A 19,363-nucleotide genomic window follows, 5' to 3' on the forward strand; every position below is an offset into this window, starting at 1 on the left:
CTTGTACTACTTGGTTAGATTTAGTAAAGAAAACCTTTTTAGTTTGGGTTAAAATAACTAGTTTGTCACGTAACTGGTACGTTTGCTGTGGTTGATGCTCTTAGATGCTCGTTTAAAGGAGGAGATGCACTTCTGACTTCTGGTGACGAGTAGTTCTCTTGAATACTGATGATAAAAGCTCGACATCCTCCCTTTGCAGACTTCCACAGACTATGATGAGTAAAATATTCATGATTAGTCAAAAACAAACGTTATCCGGGAGAACATAGTTGACTCTGCAGTTTTGCTGTAAGTGAACGTACACCCCACCGTTCACAACTTAACATATATATAGTCTGGATTAGTGGGGACGTTGTCTGTCACTGTCTTTAAAGCAACTGACTCAAGATGCACATGCACCATTATCTTGTAATTGCCACTTGTGGAAAAAAGTGACATCGTCTCGCTTTAAAGAACAGGATATTGGTCCCACAGAGTGCCTCAGGTACTGCTGAAAGTCCTGGTAGTCAGGAAAAGATAAAGTGATTAATCGAATGTTCACAGGCACTACAACAGCTGATCATATAGAGATTTGTTCAACAAATGTTTCCACATATGCAGATAATCTTGGCAGGATTATGTTTTGCAAATTATGTGAGTATGAATGTGTTCTTCAGGAAACAGGGTTGCATTGAATGTGAACCTTCGATCAAAGGCTTGTTCTAGAACAGAGAAGTAGAATTAGTCAAACTGTTTGATTCTATAGTATTTCTATGATCACTTCTCAGTTCAGAAGCTCAGAGATGTCAGAACAGCAGTGGAACTGAGTGCTTATAGCTGTAAAACCTTAACACTGACCATTGATAACATCATGAGCTGTTGGCTGGATCGTGGCACGGCCTCTTGGTTGTTTTAATTCAAATTCTGCTCCAGCTTGAATCTATTCCGAATACAATCTCCCTGACCAAATCTGCTTGTGTTTTGTCTTTGCCTCCTTCCTCTTCAGTCTAACGCTCTCATCTTTCTGCTAAACCAGCGCTCTCAACATCTCATGCCCACATGGTTCCCATCATGACAGCAGGTGGCCATCTAGTATCTGACCTTTGTCTTTGGAAGCCAGTTCCAACCACCAATCCCCCATTAGGTTCTGACAAACACACTTGTGAAATAGGTCCATAAAACCGCCTCAAGCAGAGACCCGTCCAGTGTTTCCTCCCATGTTCCTTTGCCAGAGTTTCGCAGAGTTTGTGTCAAAGCTAGGGTGAGATTCCTTCTTGGATTTGTGATTGATTACACACGTCTAGCAGCGGGAAATGAACTCACCAGCAGCCTTAATCTAAATAAGGGCAGGAGGATGTGGTTTCTGGAAAGACGGCCTGTAAGAATTGAAAATGAGGGAGCAGTGTTTTTAGTGGAATGTGGTTATTTCAGAATGTGAAAGTCTTTATATCCACAGAAGGTAGACTCCACTGATATAATGATGGATCCCAAACACATTGTCTTCCGTCCCATTCAGAATTATAGCATTCGTACAATTCCGACAAACTCAGATAATAAATAATTCTCTCATAATTGATAGAGGTTAACATCAGATATCCTAACATATTCCCAGTCCAAGCTCTTCCAATACCGACGCTTGTTCAGTGGCCCTGAGCTTCAAGCTATGACACTCTAGGTTCCTCTAGCTCCAGTTCTGGATGAGTCAGGGACAGTGTGTCAGTTTCATCTCGTTACACCAAAAGTCTCTTTTCAAAACAAGCTTCCCTCTTCACAAGAAGTTAGATTTAGGTAGTAATTCACGTTAATCTGACTGACTAACGACTCACGTGACGAACGAATGACTTGACAAAATCAGTCAACACTGGCTTTTTATTTCACACGACACGTAGAGCGGTCCCCTGAGTGAACATCTTGTGTTTGTTTGACCCGTCCACCACCCGTCCCGCCCACTCTAACAAGGACTCTCGGTTGCTCTGAGCGTGTCATAATGACGTGGATGGGTTTCTATTGGAGTCAGGTGAAAGCCTGGTGGAGTTGGGAGTGAGACCGGGTTGGATACCTGCCTTCATCTGATCCACTGTAAAACTGTATTAAGACAAATGTGATCTCATGGGTGTCTTTTCCACAGGCAGTACTTCTACATGGCGAGTAGAGGCTGGTGTGACTGCGCTCAGTTATGTGTGTGTGTGTGTGTGTGTGTGTGTGTGGTTGGTCTGAATCAAGGTCCAGCTGAGTCCCATTAAGACTGTAAATATGCCTCAGACACCTTAACATTGCCCTGCTAAGGACCTGCATAAATCATTTTCATAGCAGTGTTTTTGTCAGCGCAAGGCCTTGTGTGTGTGTGTGTGTGTGTGCGTGTGTGTGTGTGCATGTGTGTGTGTGTCGGTACAGTAAAATAACGCCTACCTTTTCTGGCAAGAAACCATGTTTTGGAACGGACAGCATCAGTGCAGGAGCAATCTCTAAAAGCTCATTCAGCTCATGTGTTGCACCACAGTCCGCTCTATTCGTCTCATGGCTATGAAAGCTACTTTAGAGAAGGTTGTATTTTGTGGTCACATAAAATAATCACGTTCGGCTCTTTGTAAAGCCCCCAGCTCTGGATTAAAACCATTTTTGTTGGTGCCAGATTTATTCCAAAGCCTTGATTTAAATCACAAACTTGGACAGAACTTCAAAGAGCCCAGATGAAGCCCAATAGTATAAGGCTTAAAGAATATACCACATACTAATGGAAGAGATACCAGCACATCTGATACTTCAGTACCGAAAACAGTTGAATCTGTGTGCAGGCTCAGGGAGGTTGGACGGGTCAAACAAACAGGACTTTAACCCAGAAGACTGCTGTAGAACCAAGTTTAACTTCCGTACTACAAATAAAAGTTAAATAACAAATGTGCTTATTTTAGCAACAACCGCAATCTTGTACGTTGGAGGTTTATTTTAAAGAGACTCTATGCTTGTAATGAGCGGAAACGACATGTTTTTTGTGACAATGTGTTGCTTGGGTAGAAGATTGACAGTTCACATTTTACTAAGACATCAACATCAACTGTTCTAACATCTGATTGGACAGATGCAGCACTCACAGGTCGGCCTTTACTTTAAACAGGCTTTCCAGGAGGTAATATCAAATACTTCACCGGTAGCACTTTATAATAACTACCCACTATGAAGCATTAGCTAAGTATGAGTAAACACTTAATTCATCATTTATAAAGCATTGTTCCTACATTAATAATTCATTAGTATGCAGTTCATAACAACAGTTATAAATGTTTCATTCTTGATTAATAAGCCCGTCTAGTATGTTTTATTATTGTGTTTTCATACTTTATAAATGATGGATTCCCCATTTGTAAATGAAGTATTATATATTTTACAAACCAATTATTAAAGAGTTGTAGATGATTAATACCATAATTTATAAAGTGTTAGTAAATGATTAATAACTTATTTAGATGTACATTATTCATGCATTTATATATATAATGGTTGGGGACTATATTAATATATGCTTTATAAATGCATATTAATACTGCGATTCATGATTAATTCATGATTTATTAAGGTAGTTACTACTCGTTAGTAAAGTGCTTTATGTGAGCTCATCTAAAGTGAGGACTATTTATTTAACGTCTGAGTGTGAAAGATGTCCATTGTTTCACTACGTCGCATCATTACGTGTGATAGGAGGCTGATATGAGACATGTTAATGAAACTTATTTCTTATTTAGAAATGACGATATTCAAAATCTCGTGTTTCCAGAAACATACAATGCCAACATTCTTTGCTGACGACTGGGTTTATCAAAGAAACTGTAAGAAAATGAAGATTTCTGTATTTGGATTGGCTTTCCTTTCAGGAAATTGAGCTGTGAATATTGATGATAAAGTTGATCTCCAAAGAAATCTCGAAAAAGGAAACTTGTGGGAGATGTCCATAATGTCTGTTGTGAGTTTATTATCAAGTAGCTGTCCCCAAATGCTGTCAGAAGTCTGTTGACACTCTTCTCAGCCATGCACTGTGGACTACTTGGTTAGGTTAGGAAAAGATCATAGTTTGGGTTAAAACAACTATGGAAATGGCGTTAAGTATGTAAGATACGTGACAAACGTGGCGTCCTGTGTGAGAGTCCTGTGTTTCAGACGCACCCATCCGTCCTAACCTCCCTGTGCTGACCTTATCGCTCTCTACACATCATCTGTGCTGGTTCACGATTATGTGCGTTATATACCAATTATACTGCAGTACGTTTTGTAGGTATAGCTACTAACAATGTATGGCACCAGCCTGACCCTCACCATCCTGTTCATGTGTATCTGTGGTGTGAGAGGAGAGTCTTTATAAAGCTATGGAGCAGGGCCTTTAACCCAATCTGTCAATGGGATGCATGAATGCAGCACAGTGGTTTTGTTTCTTCTTCACAGCTTCACAGTATCATGGAATGTGTGTCTGTAGTGTCAGAGTAAGGCATGGCATGTTTCACTGACTGAGGCCTGTCATCACCAATGATTCAAGCCCTTAAATGGATACCATGGCATACTAGTAACACCCAACATGTTATTCTAACAATGTTAGGGATCTATAGTATCTGCTTTTCTTATGGAAGCTATTTAAATTAGATTCCATTTGATCAGATGAGATTAGATTGATGTAGTGAGAATAAGTAAAGCATATGTGTCACGGTATCCCTTTAGGAGCTCACTTCAGTCTAACCTTCTTATTGACCCTTGTTTCTTCTGAATGTGCGTTGGTCAATAGGGAGACAAAGGAAACATGGGGATTCCTGGGAGAATGGTGAGTGACTTGCGCTCGCGAACCAAGTGCGCTATTGTAATGGTTACATTTATTATGACATAAGCAACATATCAGTTCTAAGGAACGCAGTAGATCTGCGGTCGACCCACAATAGGGCTGGGTATCGTTTAAAACAACACCATCAGCAATACTCCCCTTAAAGTCATACCAATATGGGAATTCATTTGATGATACCCTTTTTCTTTACCCATCATGTGAATGGTAATACCACCAGATGCCACAGGCGCGTAGTAAAGACATACTTTTGAATGTTTTGGTGGCATCTCGACACGTAGAACTACCAACTCTATAGAATGCTGACTGAATTAGTTTTAGCTGTCACAAATAAATCCATGAGTGCTTACGTTGATATGCTGCGAGAGAAAGCATACACATGTATAGAAGGGTGGAATGCTGGTATCGTTTGACTGGAGAAGTTCTGATGCTCTTTGGCACTAGGTTGTTTGGTCCAGAAGAACCGATACCCAGCCTTAGTCCACACCAGTAGGGTCACTTGTGTTGGCTGATCAGGGCTCTTCTCAGGTGTGAGTGGGTGTGTACACAGACTGTTTGATTGACATCCCCTTTACCTGTTAGGGTGGAGCAAATGTCACCTTTATCATCCAATTAGTTGAAGGAATCCTCTGACCTCATATACACCCCAGCATAGTAAAGCCCACCTTCAATACCACTGAGCAGCATTAACCAACCCAGATAACTGAAAACACCTGTGGGGTGTTCAGGGACCTTAACTGCATTGTTTATTGTACGAATTATAAAAGTGTAGCATTATAATTGTTGCGAGTTTCCCATTGGTCAGCTTTAGGTGATCATGGTATTGTTGATAATGTATAATCAGAAATGAACACTGGTAAATTGTAATTAGTCATCTGTGGTATTACTATACAAGAATGAAATACTGAAAAGAACCGTTACCGCCACTACAGATACTCAGGTAGTGGTTGTTTAATCTGTCCCACATGTCCTTGGCCTCATTAATTGTGATGTCAAGAATTAATATTAATCTAAATGAATAATAATTAACATTACGATCAATAATAATGCTTGTCTCAACTTATATTTGCTAATTTTCCTCCAGCAACTATCGATGCCCAGAATCCCCAAATGTAACATTGATCCAGTAAAGATCTCAGCGTCAGCTGGGAAGCAACCTCTGGACTAGTTGAACTCTGTAGTGCAGAGGTTTCACAGACTCCGCCTCCCCTCACACACACAGCTTGGAAAAGCAGAACGATACCATTCCCAGAAAGTGCTGTGTCATTACCCTTACTGGAATACAATATAGGAGAACAATGTGGAATGCATACAATCCTATTTTAGAAAATGCATTGTGATACTGCCATATTCTCATATGCACAGAGTAACACAAGCCCCTAAATGTGTCTTTAGGGCCTTACGGCTGTCAGTTGTAGCCGCTATAATATATTCCTCAGGTACTAGACGTCACTGTGTGCTATTTACGATAGCTTGTGCTGATGCCCACCCAGGCTGTGTGCAGTGTAACCACAACCAACAATTTCTGTGCAGTTGACGGCCTGTAATTTACAGGGTTACCGCTCAATTCATTCGGTTAGTTCTGAACATTTCTTTTGGATATGCCATATTTCCAACAGTTTCAGCCCCATCACACGTAGGTATTATTTATATGTTTTACTGATATGACACTGTGGCCTCCATAGCTCACAGGCCTCTCACCTGGCTAAGACAATGCAGATGTTTATCTCATTTTAAATGAAAGGCCAGTAATAGTGAGATGACATGGGAGTCACACGCTTTCCTTCGTGCCCTTTCTCAAAGGAAGTGATGTGAAATGTTCAACCTATACTATTTATCATGGTGTCTGTTGGAAAGGTCCATCCCGATGCTGCACTTATGTGCTGCAATCTTTTAAGTCTCAGTTGCTTTAAATAAACTTGTATGTCTTTGTGATATCATCATAATGAGTCCTGTATTTGGGGACAATATATCTCATCGAAAGTAAGCCCAATAAGTAAGGAAAGTTGCTAAAAGAATATTGAAAAGAAGCTGCATAAAGTGGGCGTGAATGCAGAACCTTTCTGTTTATTCTGTTTAATAGTTCCTTTTTTGTAGATATTATATAAAACCTTTACTTTACCAGTGTCCCATGAAATTCAAAATGTATTTTTGAGGGAGTCCTGGCTAAGACGGCAGCAAATACAGTTTCACATAAAAGCACAATGAACAGACTTATAACAAACAGCAAATTACATCAAACAATTACAACTAATTAAAATGAATTAGCAGTGTCACTCAGTAACACTGACAGGACACATTCAGTGGTCAATAGTCCTTAATCCTCTTTTTAACATCGTTAAAAAATCGTTATAAAAGAATCCACTTTAAATGTCTCTGTAGCTGTAGGAGTCAGTAGTGTAGCTGTAGGAGTCAGTAGCGAATATAAGGAGGCAGTTTGTGTAAAATGGCCTCAAACAAACAAATGTACCAGTTTTCCTTTTGATGATTGTATAAAGAAGACAAACGACCTTTCTCAGACGAGCTACAGTGATGTGGCTGATTCAATGCACAGACCTGAAGCAGAGACAACTGGTAGCGCTGCATGATACACTGAATCTCACATTGTCAAAGTTCGATTCCTGATTCCACCATCAGAGAGGACGTGTCAGACACCCGTTAGGTGATCCGACCAGCACTTTGTTTGAAGCCCACCGAGGCCTTTAGCTTCCACTTAACTTCCACATACAGCTGCTGGCCGTAGTTCTTTCACCACCTCCTCATCACTAGTCCTGAGGATGCTGCATGCCCCGAACCCTCTCCATATCTCTAACACTGGTTCCTCTCTCTCTTGTGTCTCCTCTCTTCACACCTTCTTGCATGCGACTGTGTCTGCTGTGACTGATGATCCCAGGGCTTAAAAGGACAAGCAGGGGAGAAGGTAAGTTTGGGACCATGTGCCATTAGCAGGATTACTTCAAAATGCTTCACTTTAGCATCAGTCAAAGACAAACATTGTCCTGTAAGTATTTGGCTTTGATTAGCGCTCCTTTCTTACTTTGGTCATCCATCGTCAAACCAGTCATCAGCGCAAGTAGGAAGAACCGTAGAATGGTGGATCATCATCAGGCTGCTCATTTCAGACATTGCTAAAAAAGTGACTTGGTGGTGGTTAGAAGTGCAGATATAAATCACATGCAACCTGTACAGTGTACAGGTTGCATGTGATTTATATCAGGGACTCAGGTCTGTATTTTCAAACAGCTTGAGCTTCACGTTTTGTTAATGGTTTCCCACCCTGGTTGGATTACCTGAACTCTTTACACCATGAAACACAATAGTAATGATTTATCACATGAGCGGCTGAAAGTTCAAATTTAAAACTCCCCAAAGAAAGTGGAGAAAGGTTTATAGAGGCCACAGCAGAGTAGGGGCTTCTCAGAGAGAACTTTGAATGAATAGAGTTATATACTGAGATAAATAAATGTTGTTTCTGGTGCATTGCACAACCGTCTTATAGAAGTTACCGTGAATATAAGCTGCCAGCTGGGAGAGAAAAGATTGATATTGGCATCAAGGTGGAATTGCCATGTAAAACAGATTTGACTGTAGGCTCCGATATCTCCCACTTGGCTTCATGAATAGCATGAGTGTGATAACAGAGATGGTAAACATGCAGTAACTCTCTCATGGTCAGCAGCACATAAAAATCAAAATGATCACTTTTATTCACATCAATGAAATGAACTCTACCCTCAAAGAGTATCGATGTCTGCTGCAGTCTGCTGAGGGTCGAGTTTAAATTCCAAATGTGGAAGTTACATCAAGTTAACACACAGCTGCTGTCTATCTGAAGACTTAACCTGTGGAGTTGATCACTTTCAGAGCAATGCTTCTAAGAGTGAGTCCCTGTTCTGTCTGTTCTTGTGTAGATAGATGCACGTGCATGATGCACACCAATGGTTTCACACTGTTCCACTGATCAACATCAGTGACAGACAGCAGTGACATGCCAATAGATGCAGCGCTATCAGAACAAAGACAGCGAAGAAGAGGACTGCCAGCTTGTAAACATTGGTGTAAACAATGCACGTTTCAAAATTGGCTTTACAAATGGTTGATGAAGAAGAACATGCATTCTACATGTGTGCTGGGCCTCAAGGATTCACTCTGTGAATTTAAACAGAAACTTAGTTTACGAGTAAACTCCACAGGGCATCTTCATACTATGACTGAAATCTGTGTGGCCACTTCCTGTTCTCCAAGACATTGTTGAGCAATATCTTATAAATAGTTTTCATATTAACTACCGGTCGTGCTGGGCAAGTTAACGCGTTATTATCGCGTTAACGCATTAATTCATTAATGACGACAATTATTTTACAGTGCGTTAACGCATTTTTTAAATTATTATTTTGAAAGTGCGTTGCTGACTGGCAGCGGTGGAGGAAGGCTTCAGACTACGTTGATGCAGCGTGTGGGAGAAGTATAGATAACTAGAAAAAGCATTTCCTGCTGAAAATGCGTTGGAATGCTGAAAACTGAAATTAATCGCAAAAACATTGCTGAAAATAGATATCCAATTCAAAAACAAATTGCAAAAAGCTTAATAATTCAAAAGGTTTAAAGATTACAAATATGAAAAGTCATATCACACCTCTACTACTGCTGTAGCAGTAGTAGTAATACTATATTAGCAGCAGCAGTAGTAGTTGTCGCAGTATTAGTAAGAGCATTCATTTTTTGAACAAAAAAGCCTAATTTTGAGCTTGTTTAAATACAGTTAATCCATGGGGCTTTTATTTTGAAAGGGTGGTGCTGGGTGGGGGGAGAGGAGACATAATCATAATGTTTGACACACATAAACAGAGGTTATTAAATGCCTGGCTTCATCACAAGCATTTCAATTAGAATTCACTCTCTGGGGCTTTTATTTTGAAATGGGGTGTGTGTGTGGGGGGGGGGGGGGGTCCTCTAAAAGTATCTAAGACCTGAATGACTGTATGAGAGAGAGAGAGCGAGAGAGAGAGAGAAGAAAGAATTAGTGAGAGAGAGAGAGAGAGAGAGAGAGAGAGAGAGAGAGAGAGAGAGAGAGAAAAGAATTAGTGAGAGAGAGAGAGAGAGAGAAGAAAGAATTAGTGAGAGAGAGAAGAAAGAATTAGTGAGAGAGAGAGAGAGAGAAGAAATACTTCGTGAGAGAGATAGAGACAAGAAAGAATGAGTGAGAGAGAGAGAGAAGAAAGAATGAGTGAGTGAGAGAGAGAGAAGAAAGAATGAGTGAGAGAGAGAGAAGAAAGAATGAGTGAGTGAGTGAGTGAGAGAGAGAGAGAAGAAAGAATGAGTGAGTGAGAGAGAGAGAAAAGAAAGAATGAGTGAGTGAGAGAGAGAGAGAAGAAAGAATGAGTGAGTGAGAGAGAGAGAATAAAGAATGAGTGAGTGAGAGAGAGAGAAGAAAGAATGAGTGAGTGAGAGAGAGAGAGAAGAAAGAATGAGTGAGAGAGAGAGAGAGAGAGAGAGAGAGAGAGAGAGAAGAAAGAATGAGTGAGAGAGAGAGAGAAGAAAGAATGAGAGAGTGAGTGAGTGAGAGAGAGAGAGAGACCTCTGAAGATCCCTAAGACCTGAATGACTGTATGAGAGAGACACAGAGAGAGAGAGGGAGAGGAGTGTATGTGCGCGTGTGTCTGTGAGTCTGTGTGTTTATCAACATCACTAATTGGCTCAATCGCGAACACCTGTGTGCCTGAAGCCATTTGAAAATATTCTCCATAGAGATCCCATTGAAAATAAAAAGCTTAACAATTCAAAAAGTTTAAAGGTTAGAAATATGAAAAGTCATAGCACCCCTCTGGTGAAAGAGCTGAACATTTTAATAGTTGAACGGTTTCTGTAGCTTAAAATATGGAGGAGAAGAGGTGCGACGGAAGAAATAGAAGTTGAATAAAGAAACAGGATAACAATAGTTGTTGGTGCTTAACAGCATTCCAACAACTAGAAAAAGCATTTCCTGCTGAAAATGCGTTGGAATGCTGAAAGCTGAAATTAATTGTGAAAACATTGCTGAAAATTAAGAAATGGGAGACTATCTGTTTGAAAAATGTTGAAGCTCGAAAGCATTTAAACTGCACTGCTGAAAAACCTTCTAGTTGAAATGTCTAACTATGGTGCCTGTAGCTGAAAGTATGAGGAAGAAGAAGGCTTTGAAAGTTGAAGTATAACAGGATTTGAAGATTTTCTCCATAGAGATCCCATTCAAAAGAAAATTGCAAAAAGCTTAATTCAAAAAGTTTAAAGATTACAAATATGAAAAGTCAAAGCACCCCTCTCCTGAAAGAGCTGAACATTTTGATATTTGAACAATTTCTGTAGCTTAAACAAATTTCAGAAGTAGTGATATTTGTAGTAATAGTAGTAGAAATTGTATTTGAAGTAGAAGTATTATTAGTAGTAGAAGTATTAGTAGCATTATAATAAGTAGTAGTCGTAGCAGTAGTGATATTTGTAATAGTAGTAGTATAAGTCGTAGTTGTAGTAGAAGTATCATTAGTAGTAGAAGTATTAGTATTAAGAAGAAGTATTAGTATTTAGAAGAAGTAGTAGTATTTAGAAGAAGTAGTAGCCTAGTATCAGTAGTAGTAGTAATAGCAGTAGTGGTAGTGATAATATTGATGGTAGCAGTAATAGCACTAGTAATAGTAGCAACAGCAAAAGTTGTAGTAGAAGTAGCAGCAGCAGTAGTCATAGTAATACTGGAAATATTAGCAGCAGTAGTAGTTGTCGCAGTATTCGTAAGAGCATTCATTATTTCAACAAAAAAGCCGAATTTTGAGCTTAATGTTTACATACAGTTAATCCATGGGGCTTTTATTTTGAAAGGGTGGGGCTGGGTGGGGGAGGAAGGGGGAGAGGAGACATAATCATAATGTTTGACACACATAAACAGAGGTTATTAAATGACAGGCTTCATCACAAGCAGTTCAGTTAGAATTCACTCTCTGGGGCTTTTATTTTGAAATGGGGCGTGGGGTGTGGGGAGAAGGGGAGAGGAGACAGAATCATGATGTTAGATAAACACAAACCGGTTATTAAATGACAGGCTCATCACAAGCATTTCAGTTAGGATTCATTCTGTGGGGCTTTTATTTTAAAATGGCGTGTGTGTGTGGGGGGGGGGGTGGAGGAGGGGGGAAAGACCGCTAAAGACCCCTAAGACCTGAATGACTGACTGAGAGAGACACACACAGAGAGAGAGAGAGAGAGAGGAGTGTATGTGCGCGTGTGTCTGTGAGTCTGTGTGTTTATCAACATCACTAATTGGCTTAATCGCGAACACCTGTGTGCCTGAAGCCATTTGAAAATATTCTCCATAGAGATCCCATTGAAAATAAAAAGCTTAATCATTCAAAAAGTTTAAAGGTTAGAAATATGAAAAGTCATAGCACCCCTCTGGTGAAAGAGCTGAACATTTTGATAGTTGAATGGTTTCTGTTAGATAAACACAAACCGGTTATTAAATGACAGGCTCATCACAAGCATTTCAGTTAGGATTCATTCTGTGGGGCTTTTATTTTTAAAATGGCGTGTGTGTGTGTGGGGGGGGGGAGGAGGGGGGAAAGACCTCTAAAGATCCCTAAGACCTGAATGACTGTATGAGAGACAGAGAGAGAGAGAGAGAGAGAGAGAGAGAGAGAGGAGTGTATGTGCGCGTGTGTCTGTGAGTCTGTGTTTATCAACATCACTAATTGGCTCAATCGCGAACACCTGTGTGCCTGAAGCCATTTGAAAATATTCTCCATAGAGATCCTATTGCAAAAATAAAAAGCTTAATCGTTCAAAAAGTTTAAAGGTTAGAAATATAAAAAGTCATAGCACCCCTCTGGTGAAAGAGCTGAACATTTTAATAGTTGAACGGTTTCTGTAGCTTAAAAAATGAAGGAGGAGAAGCGGTGCGACGGAAGAAATAGAAGAACTTGAATAAAGATTCGAAGAACAATAGTTGGAATGCTTAACAGCATTCCAACAATAAAGAAACTGGATAACAACAGCATTCCAACAATAAAGATTCGAAGAACAATAGTTGGAATGCTTAACAGCATTCCAACAAATAAAGACAAGCTAACAAATGCTACAGAGAAGTGGAGACAAACTGCAGGTTAGTGTTGTGGAAGATGTCGGTCTGAGGAACGTTCTCAAGGTGCGTTCGCGTCGCGTCTGGTGTGAACGCACCTTTGGGATCGCAACGAATGACGTCACGTATGAGCCTCAAGACGCATCGTCACCAGAAGAACACACGAGTTGTGTTAAAGGAGAGGACGACTAAAGCGACGGCGTTACAACGTGCAGCAGCTGCTGCTCTCACTGGAGACTACTGGACATCGCTGGGTCACCATCATCACCTCGGAGTTACAGCATTATAGTGATGAAGAGTAGAGCTGCACTCACATGCTCTGACTGTCATGAAGACACAAGACACACATTTAGATGAAACATGTTATTCATGTTGCACAGCAGTGAAACGTTTCACATACAGTCACACACTGAGCACAGATATAGAAGAGATAGAACTGCTGCTGTGTAAAGAGAATACTGCTGCTAAAAAGAACCTGATGTGTTTAAAGTGTTTGCAAACCAAATGTTATTGACCTTTTGTTCATATAGCAGTACTTTTAAAATAAAAGTGCACAATACACTACTTTTGAAATCACTATTGAACTTTGCCATAACAATGCGATTAATCGCGATTAAAAATTGTAATCGTTGGCCAGCACTAATATGAACCTTTTTCACTCCTTCGTCTTTTTACGCCTTTAAGTTTTAGAGATAAAGTGAAGGTTCAGGAAGGAGGCTAACATATGGAGAGCAAGAAACTGTCAGGGCCATATTCACCAAACTCAAGATGAATAAATGAAGACAAACTTTTTACAAAACACTGCGCTCTTCCAACAAGTGGCTTCTGTGGGTTTAGTGGGACAGTGTTCGGAGGAAGAGACTGACAAAGTGTCTCCGGCTGAGAAAAAAACAGAAAGACATGATGGATTGGTTTTAAGAACCACAGCAGATGGACACCCTACTCTTTATGGGCTTGAGAAAATTCCATTTAGAAGGAAATGAGATCTCCATCATTGTGTCTGGTTGTGTTCCCCAACATATGCATGGTTTTATGTTGGTGTATGAGTGGGTCCCAGCTTCATGTTGGTGTATGAGTGGGTCCTGGCTTCATGTTGGTGTATGAGTGGGTCCTGGCTTCATGTTGGTGTATGAGTGGGTCCTGGCTTCATGTTGGTGTATGAGTGGGTCCTGGCTTCATGTTGGTGTATGAATGGGTCCTGGCTTCATGTTGGTGTATGAGTGGGTCCTGGCTTTATGTTGGTGTATGAGTGGGTCCTGGCTTCATGTTGGTGTATGAGTGGGTCCTGGCTTTATGTTGGTGTATGAGTGGGTCCTGGCTTTAGTTGTGATTCTAACTTTGGCTCATTGTCTTGACCTCTTGCAATCAAAGTTATTCAATCTCTCCATGAGTGTGTCTGTAGATCTTCACTTGTCTAACCTACTAAAGCTGTGGAAAACCAATCAAGTAACTGAAAACTGCCTCAGATGAAAGGAATCCTGTTTTTCCACCCTTACCTTTGCCTTCTGGCCCCTTGGTAATACATCTGACAACAAACCAAGAGTAAGAAAACTAATTTGTTCAGGAATATTTAGAATTACTTTGATGGATGACCATCAGATATGTCCCTGAGATAGGGTTTCCCTTCAGGAGGACAGAAGCAATTAAGGGAAAGTGCTGGAAACCTGAGTTGGCCAATGTGGCCTTAGTGGTTTGCGGGATTGTGCAGGCGGGGGGGTCAGGTTCAAATCAACTATTCTCGGCCAAATCTAGAGCCCAGAGGCACTCCGCTGTACAGCCGCACCGCTGACCTTTTGAGTCACACTGTCCAGTTCTGAAGTACCGTCCTGTAAGAAAGTGATGGTCAATCTAAATATCTGAGGCTTGGTCTATCAAGCATTTCAAAATTCCAGCAAAATTATCGAAGATTAAATTGCTGCATTGTGAGATTTTGCTTGCATGGGCGATGGTAGTTAGGCTTTGATTGGTTTTGACATGAGTTGATGTGCTCTCGATCAATAGCAAATAGTCTTTCGATTCCAAAAGAGTGGAAGCCCATTAGCTTTGTCACACGACTCGAGAAGTCGCTACAAATATGTCTCTGTCATAATAACCAGTCAGCTTGTTACCAGTTAGTTCGCTAACTAAAGCAGCTAACGACTAACCCTACAAATAGTCGCCAAGCCTCTAGCATTACCTATTCCACAGGATCGCGTGGATCAACTTCACTGACCAGCGTGAGACAAACATTTCTCTGCATGTCCACCACCATTGTCTGAGGAGGTATTCATGTGTTCCTGACACATGAATACCATAAATTAGGTATTCATGTGTTCCTGACACATGAATACCAGACACAGTGTTTGTTTGGACAGATGCTTGTGGATGGATTTGCCTCCGCTAAAGCTAATTACTTTTGGATGTGCTGAATTTCTCTAATGATATCTTCCTCTTTCTTCCTCTCTTCTATCTATCGATAGGGAGCACCAGGCGAGCCAGGTCTGTCTATCATTGGTCCAAGAGGACCTCCGGTAAGTGCCTGTACCTCTCCCTACACCTCAGAAACCTCTAATCTTGAATCAAACCAAGCATTTTATTATACCCCTGCTTAACACATTAGGGTTCCTAAACACAACAGACCTTCAGTTCTGTTGATTAAACTAGACAATTGGAGAGTCCAGCCAAGCACATCAACACACCACAAATGATAGAATAATGCTATATAATTACAGACTGTGGAAACAGCAGCATTGTGCCACATGTTGGATCATTAGTCATGCTTGCTTTATCAGGAAGCAACGCGAGAAAATCCATCCTGGTCCAACTGGGCTCAATATTAGTTATCCAGACCTCTATTGTTATCAACCAAATTCTCCTGTCATGAGACAGAATGCTTTCAGTGTTTGTTTTTCTTCTCCTTTTCAGTTTCCAGGTGGACAATGTGGCCTCTAAGTACCATGATATGCCTTTTTCTAAGGATGGCCTAAGTCTAGCCAATTTAAGTGGAGCACACATCTGTTCTTCTAATTGGTGGTTCTTACAATCTGAACCTGTGTGTGCCCACTCCTGCTAGATGGCTATAGGCACCTCGAATGAATAGCAGGCTGTGTAGGAAGCGCTGTTCAGTAGGAGCCAAGTTCAGAACTTAGAGGCCCAGTCAGTCAGAAACACTTAGAAGGTAGTTCAACACAGCAGGTGAGATTGACATGAGAGACTCCAGTCGTGACCTTAGACGTAAAAAGAGAGTTAATTCAACAGAGAGGTGAGGAAAGTGAGAGGATCTGACAGCTGAGGCCAGCCCGGTGCCTCGACTTCTTCTCCACATTGTCCTTTCATCGGGTTAGATGCATGAGTGCAAAGATGTTCTCCACTTTGAGGCCATGTGCTGCATAACGCTCATTGTATTGATATATGCGTGAGATGTTTTACAGCACATGCACAATGACTTCTTAACTACATGCAGGAAATGATTTGAATGAAAATAATGGTTGTTTACATGGGAACTTTTGCAACAGGCATTTCCATGCTAGATTGGGAGTCAGTGAGTGTAATAGGCGATTCTTCATTTTAAATTTTAAGCTTTTCTGGAACTTTCAACCACATCTCGTGGTCGTCATCAACAGATTCTGTAGTTTGAGAACTCGTGCGTTCAGCCCCAAGATTTGAGCATGAAAAGTCACTTAACTCAAAGAAGAAACTTAGTATTTTGCAGAGATTTCATCCTTTTATCATGTATTATGTATCTACTTATTATGTAAATACTTGCCAGTGGAACTGAATTATTGATCTTGGAAATAGTATTTTGTTAAAACAAGAAATAACTCAAGGTGCACTTACTTGCTCTTTCAAAGAGCTTCCAGCTGCATCTCACGGTCATCACCAGCAGCTCTTTTCGGACTTCGGTCTTTCTCATGTTTCGCATGAATATTTGTCTTAAATGTTTTGTAGATTTCAATTTACATTCATTTAAAAATGCTATTAAAAGCTAGAAAAAAATTGGGTAAACCTTGGGTAAATATTATGGGTGTAACGATACGCGTATTCGTATTGAACCGTTCGGTACGAGGCTCACGGTTCGGTACGCATGACGAACCGAATACGTTTGAATACATTTTTTATTTTTTTTTATTTTTTTTTTTTTAAAACCTTTATTTAACCAGGTAGTCCCATTGAGATTAAACATCTCTTTTGCAAGATGTAAGTAACAATACAAGATGTAAGTAACAATACTACATAACATTAAGGAGCAGTTTTTGTGTTTTATGCTTATGTGTTGCTAAGAAAGACACCCCAGAAGATGGGTCACTCAGGTATAGTTCCATCATTGTTCAAAGTCAAAGATTAACTTTAAGATGTTAGTTGTAATGAATAAATATATTTTAAAATCAAGTACATTTCTCTGGCATTTATAGTTTTCTACTGTACCGAAACGTACCGAACCGTGGCTCCACTGTATCGTACCCAACCCAACCGTGAATTTTGTGAACCGTTACACCCATAGTAAATATATATATATATACATTTTTTTAGAACTAGTAACCAAAGGGAGGTTTGGAGTTTGATCAGAAGACTATGAAAAGTTTGAAATTATCCTTGGACCTTGAGTTAAGAGTTTGTTTTTGTCAAATTCTAAAACCACGTATAAAACAATGCTACGTCTGGTCTTTTGGAGAGAAACCTTTCAAAGCTGCCGGCACTACCTCGGCCTCCAGGCAATCTGTGTCATTTGTCACGGTCACCGCCTTGTAATTGTCGATCCCTACATCTTTGTTTCCACACCACTGTTTTCCCGGGGATATTACATGTCTCGTGCCAGTTTGAAGAGCTCAGCTGAAGTATCCTGGCTAGTTGTTGGAATGCTGTTAAGCATTCCAACTATTGTTCTTCGAATCTTTATTGTTGGAATGCTGTTAAGCATTCAAACTATTGTTATCCTGTTTCTTTATTGCACTATTTCTTCCGGCCCCCCCATTTTACGTTGCAACTCTTCTTCTTCATTTTTTAAGCTACAGAAACCGTTCAACTATCAAAATGTTCAGCTCCTTCAGCTCATCTCTGCTAAGACTTTTTATATTTCTAACCTTTAAACTTTTTGAATTATTAAGCTTTTAGCAACTTTATTTTTGAATGGGATCTCTATGGAGAATATTTTCAAATCCTCTTAAACTTCTTCAACTTTCAAATCCTTCAACTTCCTCATACTTTCAGCTAAAGACACCATTTCAACTTTCAAATGTTGAGAAAACCCTTAACTATTGCCACATGATTCAGCTTTTTGATAGCTTTTAAAATTTTTGAACTGCAGCAATTCAACATTTATGATTTTTCAGTCCTTTTCTGACTTTATAATGGGTGTGTATTGCGCAGCTTAGAGTGCGTGATTTCACCGCTAGAGTGAAGAGCAGCTTGAGATTCTTGTGAAAAAAACATTTGTATTTTGCCACTGTGTCCACAATCTTCACTCTTCATGCATCATTTCTGGATGTAGAAGTAGCTAATCTTGTCTTTTCGTAGAAAAATTACTGTGAAATCCCACAGATTTCCACATTTGACACAGAAGCCGTTAATTGAGAGGAAAACCAACTTTCTGCTCCATAGAGACCAATGTTAAATTTTGCTTCAAAAACATCTTCCACAGAACACGGTACCCCATTTCTAGATCGCCAATTAAGCCACATTTTTTACACTACAGTCACAATTTTTACAGGATCTGTTTCTCAACTCATCCTTCCTCTCAATTATTAATATCGGAGCAATAGGAGCTACGGTTATGGGAGTTTTGAGGATTTGTTTGAGAGGTGTTTCCCTGTTTTATCTCCATGAAATGGCTTCAGGCACACAGGTGTAAGCGATTGAGCCAATTAGAGATGTTGATAAACACACAGACTCACAGACACACGCGCACATACACTCCTCTCCCTCTCTCTCTGTGTGTCTCTCTCATAGTCATTCAGGTCTTAGGAATCTTGAGAGGTCTTTCCCCCCTCCTCCACCCCCACCCCCCCCCCCCCCCCCCACACACACACGCCATTTTAAAATAAAAGCCCCACAGAATGAATCCTAACTGAAATGCTTGTGATGAGCCTGTCATTTAATAACCGGTTTGTGTTTATTCTAACATTATGATTCTGTCTCCTCTCCCCTTCTCTCCCACACACACACACCCCATTTCAAAATAAAAGCCCCAGAGAGTGAATTCTAATTGAAATGCTTGTGATGAAGCCAGGCATTTAATAACCTCTGTTTATGTGTGTCAGACATTATGATTATGTCTCCTCTCCCCCTCTCCCCCCCACCCAGCACCACCCTTTCAAAATAAAAGCCCCATGGATTAACTGTATTTAAACAAGCTCAAAATTAGGCTTTTTTCTTAAAAAAATGAATGCTCTTACTAATACTGCGTCAACTACTACTGCTGCTGTTAATATGGTATTACTACTACTACTGCTACTACTACTTCTACTATAACTTTTGCTGTTGCT

The 19,363-nt window shown here is 40.2% G+C and overlaps 1 protein-coding gene across 11 annotated transcripts in view; it reads left to right on the plus strand.

Moving 5' to 3' along the window:
• The window catches only part of col13a1 (collagen, type XIII, alpha 1), a 76,441-nt gene that overhangs the window by 364 nt on the left and 56,714 nt on the right, over window positions 1–19,363 (plus strand). For all 11 annotated transcript variants that reach the window (XM_079279880.1, XM_079279881.1, XM_079279879.1 and 8 more), the window contains exons 2-4: window positions 4,748–4,783; window positions 7,692–7,718; window positions 15,362–15,412. In XM_079279880.1, coding sequence (XP_079136006.1) covers window positions 4,763–4,783; window positions 7,692–7,718; window positions 15,362–15,412 — 99 coding nt within the window. In that variant the 5' untranslated portion in view covers window positions 4,748–4,762. The remainder of the gene's footprint in view (window positions 1–4,747; window positions 4,784–7,691; window positions 7,719–15,361; window positions 15,413–19,363) is intronic.

Source organism: Melanostigma gelatinosum (genome assembly GCF_949748355.1).
Source record: "Melanostigma gelatinosum genome assembly, chromosome: 12".
In the NCBI taxonomy this organism is placed as follows: domain Eukaryota; kingdom Metazoa; phylum Chordata; class Actinopteri; order Perciformes; family Zoarcidae; genus Melanostigma; species Melanostigma gelatinosum.